At 60.4% G+C, this 9,835-nt stretch overlaps 1 protein-coding gene across 1 annotated transcript in view; it reads left to right on the top strand.

Moving 5' to 3' along the window:
- The first annotated feature begins 295 nt into the window (after nt 1-295).
- Nucleotides 296-9,835, top strand: part of ATP2B3 (ATPase, Ca++ transporting, plasma membrane 3) — a 51,790-nt gene continuing 42,250 nt past the window's right edge. Inside the window, exons 1-5 of the mRNA XM_015566030.1 lie at nt 296-646; nt 5,001-5,198; nt 5,411-5,668; nt 6,083-6,208; nt 6,864-6,989. Coding sequence (XP_015421516.1) covers nt 439-646; nt 5,001-5,198; nt 5,411-5,668; nt 6,083-6,208; nt 6,864-6,989 — 916 coding nt within the window. The 5' untranslated portion in view covers nt 296-438. The remainder of the gene's footprint in view (nt 647-5,000; nt 5,199-5,410; nt 5,669-6,082; nt 6,209-6,863; nt 6,990-9,835) is intronic.

Below are 9,835 nucleotides of genomic sequence, written 5' to 3'. Positions count from 1 at the left end.
TGGGAGGACTGTGGCACAGCTAACCCATCCATGCCAGGGCAAGACCCTCACTAATCAGTCCCACCCTCCCGGCTTGGGTGCTCATGGTGGGCAGGAGTAGGGGGTGGCCTGGGAAGGTGAGCCTGGCAGAGTGTGGGGGTCAATGGCCCAGCTTGGGGGAGGGGGGAGAAATATTGTATTTAGCAAGTCATGACTTGAACTGAGTGCAGATTTGTGGAGAATGTTCTAGAAGAGTGAACCTTGGTTCTGCCTCAACTGTGCCCCTGACTTCTTCTCCCCTCCTTCTCCCCAGGTGTCTATACTTGGCCACTTCCCTGCCGCCGCCACTTCCACTACACCCTTCCCCGGGCATTGGGACCTCAGGTGGCCACCTAGCCCGCACTGAGGCTGCACCTGTGAGAAGGCCCTACACCCTCTCCTCCCAGTGCAACAGGCAGGATGGGCGACATGGCCAACAGTTCCATCGAGTTCCACCCCAAGCCCCAGCAGCAGCGGGAGGCCCCCCATGCCGGCGGCTTCGGGTGCACGCTGGCTGAACTGCGCTCCCTCATGGAGCTCCGAGGGGCTGAGGCGCTGCAGAAGGTCCAAGAAGCCTACGGGGACGTCAGCGGGCTGTGCAGGAGGCTGAAGACCTCGCCCACAGAGGGTAAGTCTGCCAGCAGAGCCCCGACACGGACACTTGATCACAGGGGACTTTGGACCATGTGCCACCGATTACTCTAAGGGCCTCCTGAGGATGTCCCCTTCCTAGAGGCACTCTTTATTTAAACTATGTTTTTATTCATTTCACAGAGAGAGGAAGGGAGAGGGAGAGGGAGAGAGAAACATCAATGATGAGAGAGAATCATTGAGCTGATGCCTCCTGCACACCCCCCACTAGGGATCAAGCCTGAAACCCAGGCATGTGCCCTGACCGGCAATCCAACCAATGACCTCTTGGTTAATGGGTCAGCACTCAACCACTGAGCCATGCCAACTGGGCCCTAGAGGCACTCTTGACCCTGACCATGCCTTCCCCGGGTGGCCATTTCCCCCTGAGCAGGAGCTGGTCTGTATGGGGTGAGGTCTGTATGGGCAACCTGCAGTCTTTAAGGAGCTGTGGCCGGACCCCTGCACCCGCACCTTCATAATGAGCTGGTCTCTTCCTCAGAATAATAGAAACCGAGTGACAGAAAAGGGGAAGGGAGGAGAGAGCACCGCGCCAATGCACGCAGGTGGGATGGCCCCTTTCTGTGTGCCGGTATCCCACGTGCTCAACACCTTGTCCAGTTAATCGGGGCTAGACAAGGAGGAAGAGGTGCAGAGTGGGGCTCTCTGAGGGCTTGGGTTGCAGGAGGCCTCTCCCTGGCAAGGGAGGGCATGGCTTGGGGACAGTGGGGCCTGAGGGGGTGGTGCCCAGAGTGCCAAGTAGAGGTAGCACTTGGTGACACCAAAGAGGTGCCAGCCTGAGACACCATAGATCTGAGCAGATCTGCTGCAATGAGCCTCTGGGAGTCTTGGGGGCATCCTCTAGAGCAGCGGTTCTCAACCTGTGGGTTGCGACCCCTTTGGGGGTCGAACGACCCTTTCACAGGGGTCGCCTAAGACCATCAGAAAAAACATATATAATTTCATATTTTTTGTGTGATTAATCACTATGCTTTAATTCTGTTCAATTTGTAACAATGAACATACATCCTGCATATCAGATATTTACATTACAATTCATAACAGTAGCAAAATTATAGTTATGAAGTAGCAATGAAAATAATTTTATGGTTGGGGGTCACCACAACATGAGGAACTGTATTAAAGGGTCGTGGCATTAGGAAGGTTGAGAACCACTGCTCTAGAAGGTTCTAAGAGTGAAGGCCTGACTGCCATTTTGGGTACCCACCTCTGCCCTGAGGTCCTCACCTCCTGATCCCAAGGTGATCCTCTGCCCTGCCCTGTGCCAGCCTCCCCCAGTCCTGCCTTCTGGTTCTGCCTGGAAGCCAGAACCACCAGGAGCCAGGCTGGGTCCCGGGTTCCAAGAGTTGGAGTGTTTACCGACCCAATGGGTACCTCCCTGGCAGGGATGCTGGGGCTGTCCCAGCCAGAGCCAGGCCTGTTCTGGGCCAGCGCTGATAGATCTCACAGCTCTCCTCTCAGCCATCACATCAGCTTCCCAGGGCCCTGGCCATCGTCTGCCTCCTGCTCCCTGGTCCCATGTGTCTGCGGGTGGCGCGTGGGCTGGGACTGGGAAGTAGAGATGGCCCACCGGGGAGGAATCGGGCCGAGGACCAGGCGGGAGGGCGCTCACCTGACCGGGTCAGGAACTCCGAGGTGGGTGGCCTTCCCTGACTTCCTGGGTCTCTCGTGGTTTGCACTGTAAAGAGGCCCAGCCTGACACGGCGTGTCACGGGGGCAGATGGTTTGATTCAGGGCCAGAGGATCTCTCTCCTTCCCTCCTCCTTGCCCTCCCCCATGATCTGGGGCCATTTAGCCACAAGAGCTCTGGCCTCCCCCAGATAAAAGGAAGCAGATGGGCTTCAGCTGGCAGCTCTTTCCTCTGCCTGTCAGGCTTTGTTAAATATTTAAAATGTCAAGGCCCCTGGGAACCTGCCTGATTCTGCCCCAGCAGCTCTGGAGCGCACCCGGTGCCTGTGGAGGGGCAGGAATGGAGAAGGGCAGGTGCCCAGGTGGGTGGCCCAGCCAGGCCTGGTCTGTGTCCCGAAGGATGAGTGGCACGAGGACCACCAACCCCTCTGCTGTTCGTTCCCCGGAGCCCTCAAGGTCTGGGCGCCAGGAATGGGTGACTGGCCCTCCAGCAAGTGTGGGATCCTGGAATACCTGCTGACTTAGTCCCTGAGTTCTCACCCAGACCCCCACTCACTCCTGCTCGGTCCCAGTGGACTGAGCCGGTCGGAGGGGCCAGCTTAGCTGTGCCCCAGGTCCTACACCAAACCCCCACCAAGGTGGGCAGACTGGGGATGCTGGCAGAGTGGTGCTTTGGGGAGGGTGGGGAGCTGGAGGGTGTATTTCGGGAGGGCACTTTTAGCAAGCCAGGAGAATTCCAGAAGCCAAGGAACCTGGGTCTTAGGCCAAGCTCAGTGGTAGGCCTGCTTGGGAGACCTGGGTCCCAGCCCTTCCCCTGTCTGGCCTCTACCAGCAATCATGGGAAGGAGGGGGCGGATTAGCCTGGAGCCACACGATGTGGTCTTAATCCAATTCCAATGGCATCTGGCCTCTGCTCTGGGCAGGCCGCCCATCTGTGTCCATGCCAACCGGCAGCCCCTGTCCCCGAACCCTGGACCTGGGCCGCCCTCAGGGGCCTGCTAGGCCTGGGCGTGCTTGGAACCAGAGGGGCTGCAGCTGCCTTCCCACCCCGTGAGTGCTTCAGCTGTTGGGACCCCTGAGCCCACAGGAAGGTCAAGGCCTCCAGCTGGTCTAGGGCAAGGGCGAGAGAAGCATTGCTGCAGCATCAAGGGCAAACCAAGGCCAAGGGACAGGCTGAGAGGGAAGGAGGGAGGAAGGGAGGGAGGAAGGGAAGGAGGGAGGGAGGGAGCTCCTGGGGATGAGGCCCCCTGAGGGCCCAGCTTCTCAGGGACAAGCTGGGTTTGTGGGGCGAGGCCGGCGGGATGTAGATCCATGTGGCGCCACAGGCGATAAGCTCTGGGTGGGGGGTTGTCCCTCTCACGGGCTCCAGATCCATGTTCTTTCCTCGAGCAGGGGGAGGGGAGACCCTGGGCGTGTGTCAGTTCAAATGCCTCCCTGGCCCTGACCACACCTTTTCTATCTCCTGTGGCTCAAGGACATAGGCCCTGGGCAGGAGTGGGGCACAGGCCCTCGGCTGGGTCCCTGGCCCTTAGGAGCTGAGGTCCTGAGCCTTTCCCAGACACCCAACTGGGAAGCTGCAGACTCCAGAAACTTGAGCCACAGCTGGCCCGGCACGATGAGGCCAGGGGGAGAAGGGCAGGGACAGCTGCGGCTCTGCTGGGTGGGGAGGACAGCATGTGGTCATCGCCTCACTCAGGAGACATGCCAAGCCTGTGCCGGCTGTGGGCTTTCTCCTTATCAGTCCTTCCACCTCCAAGGGGCCCCACACTGCTCATCCCCAGAAGCCTTCTCTCCCTGCCCAGGGCACACCCACCCTCCTCCTCCCCACTCCTTCGGTATCACACTTAGCACTTCCTTGTCCTCAAGTCCCGTGGGGCCTGGTCTTGTTTGTCTTCCCAAGCTGGCTGGGAACACCCCATGGGCTGGGACCTGGCCCTTCTGGGCCGCCCTGTCCCTGACAGAGACGCTGGGAGTGGCAGCGACTCAGGGCTGAGAACTGCAAGTCACCAGCTGTCCACCAGGTGTCAGTGTGGGCCTGGCACTGGGGGAAGAAGCAGCGGTTCTCAACCTGTGGGTCGCGAACAATGAAAACGCATCCTGCATATCAGATATTTACATGACGATTCATAACAGTAGCAACATTACAGTGATGAAGTAGCAACGAAAATAATTTTATGGTTGGGGGTCACCACAACATGAGGAACTGTATTAAAGGGTCGCGGCATTAGGAAGGTTGGGAACCACTGAGAGAGGCTGGGGGACAAGGGCAGGGCTGGGCACTGGAGTGCAGGGGACAGATGAGCCTGGGAGGAAGGAGAATCCTGAGGGCTGAGGGTGGGGCCAGGGGACTGCGTCATCACATCTGCCTGCCTCTGGGGACAATGGCCAAGTGGGTGTCCAGCCTTGGGAGGCAGTGGCCCGGATGCCAGTCCCACATGGAAACTTTGCGTACTTTCAGCCCTTCCACATGCGAGGGGCTCCGTGTTGTTTAGTGGCTACATGCCCACGCTATCCAGGCAGCTGGGCACCCCCACATACATGCCCCCAGGGTTGGCCAGGCCAGTGCAGTTTCCGCTTTCTGGTGCCTTCAGTCTAGAAGGAGAGACAGGCTTACCCAGAAGCAGGGGAAGAAGGTATGGGGCCACGTAGGGCAGGGCTGCCGGCCGCCTTCCCATCATGCTCTGCCCCGCTCTCTGGTGTAGGCCTGGCCGACAACGCCAATGACTTGGAGAAGCGCAGGCAGATCTATGGCCAGAACTTCATCCCTCCCAAGCAGCCCAAGACCTTCCTGCAGCTGGTGTGGGAGGCCCTGCAGGATGTCACCCTCATCATCCTGGAGGTGGCTGCCATCGTGTCTCTGGGCCTCTCGTTCTACGCACCGCCGGGAGAGGAGAGCGAAGGTGAGGCAAAGGCCCAGAGGGGAGAGGCGGGGGGCCTGGCAGGAAGGGGCAGGACCAGGGCAGCAGCATAAGACAAGGGCTGGCAGGGAGGGGGGAGGATGGGACCTGAAATGAGGGGGGAGGTCATAGGCTGTCCCCACTCCAGCGGCAGGAAGGAGCCAGCTGGGGCGACCCTCTGACATCTCTGTACTCTTCTCTGTCGCCTTACATAGCGTGCGGGAACGTGTCAGCTGGGGCAGAAGATGAAGGGGAGGCCGAGGCTGGCTGGATCGAGGGGGCAGCTATCTTGCTGTCTGTCATCTGCGTGGTGCTGGTCACGGCCTTCAACGACTGGAGCAAGGAGAAGCAGTTCCGAGGCCTGCAGAGCCGTATCGAGCAGGAACAGAAGTTCACGGTCATCCGGAACGGGCAGCTCCTCCAGGTCCCCGTGGCCGCGCTGGTGGTGGGGGACATCGCCCAGGTCAAGTATGGTGAGTGTGCCCGTCATGGCTCACTCTGCAAAAAGAAGATCAGCTCTCATTTCGGGGTAGTGTGGGCCGAGGAGACCCCCATCCCCGCCCCCACTGCAAGCCTTCTCCCCAGGAGCACATGGGCCTCAGCTGTGGGAGGCTGGAGGTGGGGATCATGGGCCCGAGGCCCCAGGAAACAGGCTGTCCCCACGGCCTGTCAAAGGCTACCCCAGCACCATAGGATACTTCTGTGGTCCCCACTCTCTGGGACCCAGACCACAGGGCTAGGGGTGGGTGGGTCCCCCAGAAAGGAGGAGGCTGGAGGAAGAGGACCCTGCATCTGAGGGGGTCCTCCCCTGGGCGAGGCAGGAGGCAGCAGGGAGAAAGGCCGCCTGGACCCACAGCCTGTGGTTCTGGCTGCCTGGCCGGCCCTAGGAGACCTGCTGCCTGCCGACGGCGTGCTCATCCAAGGCAATGACCTCAAAATCGACGAGAGCTCCCTGACCGGAGAGTCCGACCACGTGCGCAAGTCAGCCGACAAAGACCCCATGCTGCTGTCAGGTGAGGCCTCAGGGCACCGGCCCAGCCTGGGGGAGCTGGGAGGTGGCTGGCCACCATCCCTTGGACCAGCCCAGCACCCAGGAGCCTTGGAAGCCATTTGGCCCATCAACCCCCACAACCAGCCCCCCTGAGTAGCCCTTCTGGTTAGGGAGGCTGAAGACTTCACCCCCCTCGAGGCCAGAGCAGCCTGTGGGGGGTGTGGTGGTGGTGCTCCGGCCCCAGGGAAGGGAATGGGCCTTTCTAACCCCGGAGGGATGTCCTGAAGGAAGCCCCTAGAGGTGGAGGCTGACTCCGGGGCAGCACAGTGCCGTGCTCCAAGCCAGACCCCCAAGAAGAGCCAGTGAGGACAGGGTTCCCTTTCTAGAAGGTTCTGTCTTAGCCCAGTGTTTATCCCAGTGGCAAATGCAGCCCACAACAGAATGGAGAGGCTGGAGGTGGGTCTTGCAAACGGCTCATTCCGTGCCTCTGGGACAGGAGCTGCTCCAAGCCAGGGAGGAGGTTTTGGTCTAGACTTAGGGCCAACACAGCCTCCAGGGGCCTCCAGACGCTGAGTCCTGATTCTGGGATTCCCGGGACAGAACCTATAGGTGCTGAGCATGCCTCCCACCCGGCGGTGCGAATCTCTGTCTCGGTCTCTCTGTGTTGGCTGTGCCAGGCACTCATGTCATGGAAGGTTCTGGAAGAATGGTGGTGACAGCTGTGGGTGTGAACTCCCAGACAGGCATCATCTTTACCTTGCTTGGAGCTGGCGGAGAGGAGGAGGAGAAGAAGGACAAGAAAGGTAAGGTCATGCAGGCCTCCAGTTCCCAGCGCCCATGAGGGGCTGGCCCCCCTTCTACGCAGCTCGCTCGCTCTTCTTTGCCTGCTGCTGGCGGTCCCCGCTAGCCCATCCCTGGCTCTAGCTCTGGCTCTAGCTCTGGCTCTGGCTCTGGGAGAGACAGCCTTACTCTCTCTTCTGATTTCTTTTGGGGTCCTCTCTTCTGGGGTCTTTGCCCCAGAACCAGCAGGTCAGGAGCCCCCCAATTCTGTGTAAGGGCAGCTTCCTTCAGATGGCTGTTCCCCAAAGGCATGGGGACATGTGTGCCAGGGTGGGGGGGTGCCCTGCTTGGTAGAAACGGGGTCAGAGTGACAGGGTCTTAAGAGAATGCTGCCCACCCTCAGGGGTGCCCAACCACCATAGTAAAGTGCTGAGGGTCCCAGGCCAACATGGAAGCCAGGAAATGCAGGCCATGCAGGCCCAGGGGGAGAGCTCCCAAGCAGAAAGCAACCCGCGCAAAGGATGCCCAGGGCCAGAGGAAGCTAGAATGGGCAGGGGTCCTCCCTGCAAGGGAAAGCAGTGTCAAGGGACAAATGTCTTCTGAGAAGCCAGCTCTGTAGCCACCGCGGCCTCCCTGCTGCCTCCTCTTGCCTCTGCTCTGAGCCCCAGGCATGGCCAGTGTCCCCTCCAGTCCTCAAACAGGGCTCACAGCTGCCCTCAGCATCCACCCCCCTGTCTTGGTCCCGCGGGTCAGCATCCTATTCTCTTCCATGACGCAGGTCTCCACCTGCTCATGACTCTCCGTGCTGACCTGGGTCTCCCGGTCCTGGGGTCAGAGCATGTGGGGCACGGAGTTTTCTAGATGTGCCTCACCCCTGAGGGATCTATCAGGGCCTCTACCGGAAGGAAGCCCCTCCCCATACACGTGGGGAGAACTCTCACTGCTGGTGAGCTGGGCAGGGACGCAGGGGCGCCAGTCACTGGCCTTACTTCAGTCAGTCAAGGCCACTGGGCCTGAAGAGCAGGTGGGATCGGTCTGCCCAACCCCAGCAACATGGGGACAGGTCAGCACAAGGAAGGACGTGCTAGTGTCCCCAGCCCTTGGCCACCCTGCTCCTGGAGGTGGTGAGGGAGGAGATGGATGAACTGCCATTATCTAGAAGCTTCCTTGGGCCCTGCCTCCTGGCATTTTCCAGCTCCTGGCTGGCCAGGCCCTACCCTCACAGCCAACTGGCACCCGTGGACCCTCTTCCATCTTGGCCACACCCAGCCCCCTCTCCCTGCAGAGCTCGGCCCCGTGTCCCTCCATAGTGAGCTTCTCTCCAGGGAAGCCCAGCTGGCTTTGCCTGATGGCCCTTCATCAACACCCTGGTTGCCAGTTAGTAGGGCACCCTTCCCACACTCCTTCCTAGGCCCCTTCCCGTTTGACCTTGACAAAACCCCTCCAACAACCCCCCAGATTCCCCCCTTGCCCTTCTCCAGCACCCCAGGCTGGGCTACTTAGGAGTAAGAGGGGCCACCTCCACCAGCCAGCTTCCTGAAGGAGGGGGACTCTGAGGGGGGCCTGGCGGGGGAACAGAGCTGGCCAGGCTCAGGGGAGGGGGCAGCAGCACCCAAGAGCCCTCACTGATGTCTCAGCCCAAGGACCACTGTGGAGACAGGGAGGTGGCCACGCCCAGCGCCTCCCCCTGGCCCTTGCTGCATCCTGACCAGTCTGCCCACCGCTCCCTGTCCACCTGCTGCCTCCCCACCTGTTTCTTACCTGTTGGCTTTCATTCCTAACCACCCTTCTCCTTGGGTGTCCTCCTTCCCCTCGTCCTCCCCTCCTTCGGCTCCTGTCCCTCTTAAGCTGAGCACAGTCTTCCTCTTCCTGTAGCCCTCACCCCAAACCTCCTTCCCTCCTCCATGGGCCTCCCCGGGCCCTGCCTGCAGCCTAGGACCTCTGGGGTCCTTCGCCCCAGGGCTTCCAGCAACACCCCCTCATTGTGCTGCATTGTCACCGCGTGTCTACAGGTGTCTCCCCTCCACTCAGAAGTCTCCTTCACCTATGAACCCCCTGCACCCCCTCAGGGGTCCCAGGCAGAGAGGATCCAACCCACACTCCATCCTGCCCCGCAAGGGGTCTCTCCCTCCTCCCTGGGGCCCCCAGACCAGACCCTACTGACTGGGAGTCACCTGGCACGCTGTGTCCATGGATCCCCAGCCCATGAACAAGTCAGCCCATAAGTCCCTCCCACCCCAGGTTGGTCACCTCTGGATCCTGCCACCTCACGTGTGGCCTCCAGGGGGCGCTGTGGTACAGAGCCAGACCCCAAGACAGGGCCAGGCTCCCTGGCCTGTCAGACCTCCTGTGCCCCCGTCCAGAGTCGCAGCCCTTGGAAACCAGAGGAACAACCAGTGCTGGTTACCTTGACCTTGGGAATCTGTCACTACACAGGCTCTGGCACCCAGGCTCAGGCTTTGTGGTCACAGAGCACCTTCAGGGAGCTCCTGCATTCGTGTCACAGTAGATGGCTGCAGGGGCTACGGAGGAGGCAGGCTGGGTCCTTGCCTTCAGGTGCACCCACCACCTGAGCCCCTCACCTGGGGTCCAGCCCATTCCATGCCCCAGCTGCTCCCTCCAGCAATATGTAAGTGCCCAGCTCCCAGACTGGCACCCCAACCCCAGAAAATTCCTAGGGTTTCCTTTGTCCCTCAAAAGTACACATAGCCCGGCCAGTGTGGCTCAGTGGTTGAGCATCGACCTATGAACCAGAAGGTCACGAATTGATTCCCAGTCAGGGCACATGCCCAGTTTGCGGGCTTGATCCCAGTGTGGGGCGTGCAGGAGGCAGCCAATCAATGATTCTCTCTCCTCATTGATGTTTATA

This window comes from Myotis davidii, unplaced genomic scaffold, assembly GCF_000327345.1.
Source record: "Myotis davidii unplaced genomic scaffold, ASM32734v1 scaffold462, whole genome shotgun sequence".
NCBI lineage: Eukaryota > Metazoa > Chordata > Mammalia > Chiroptera > Vespertilionidae > Myotis > Myotis davidii.
This window is presented reverse-complemented; position numbering and strand designations above follow the sequence as displayed.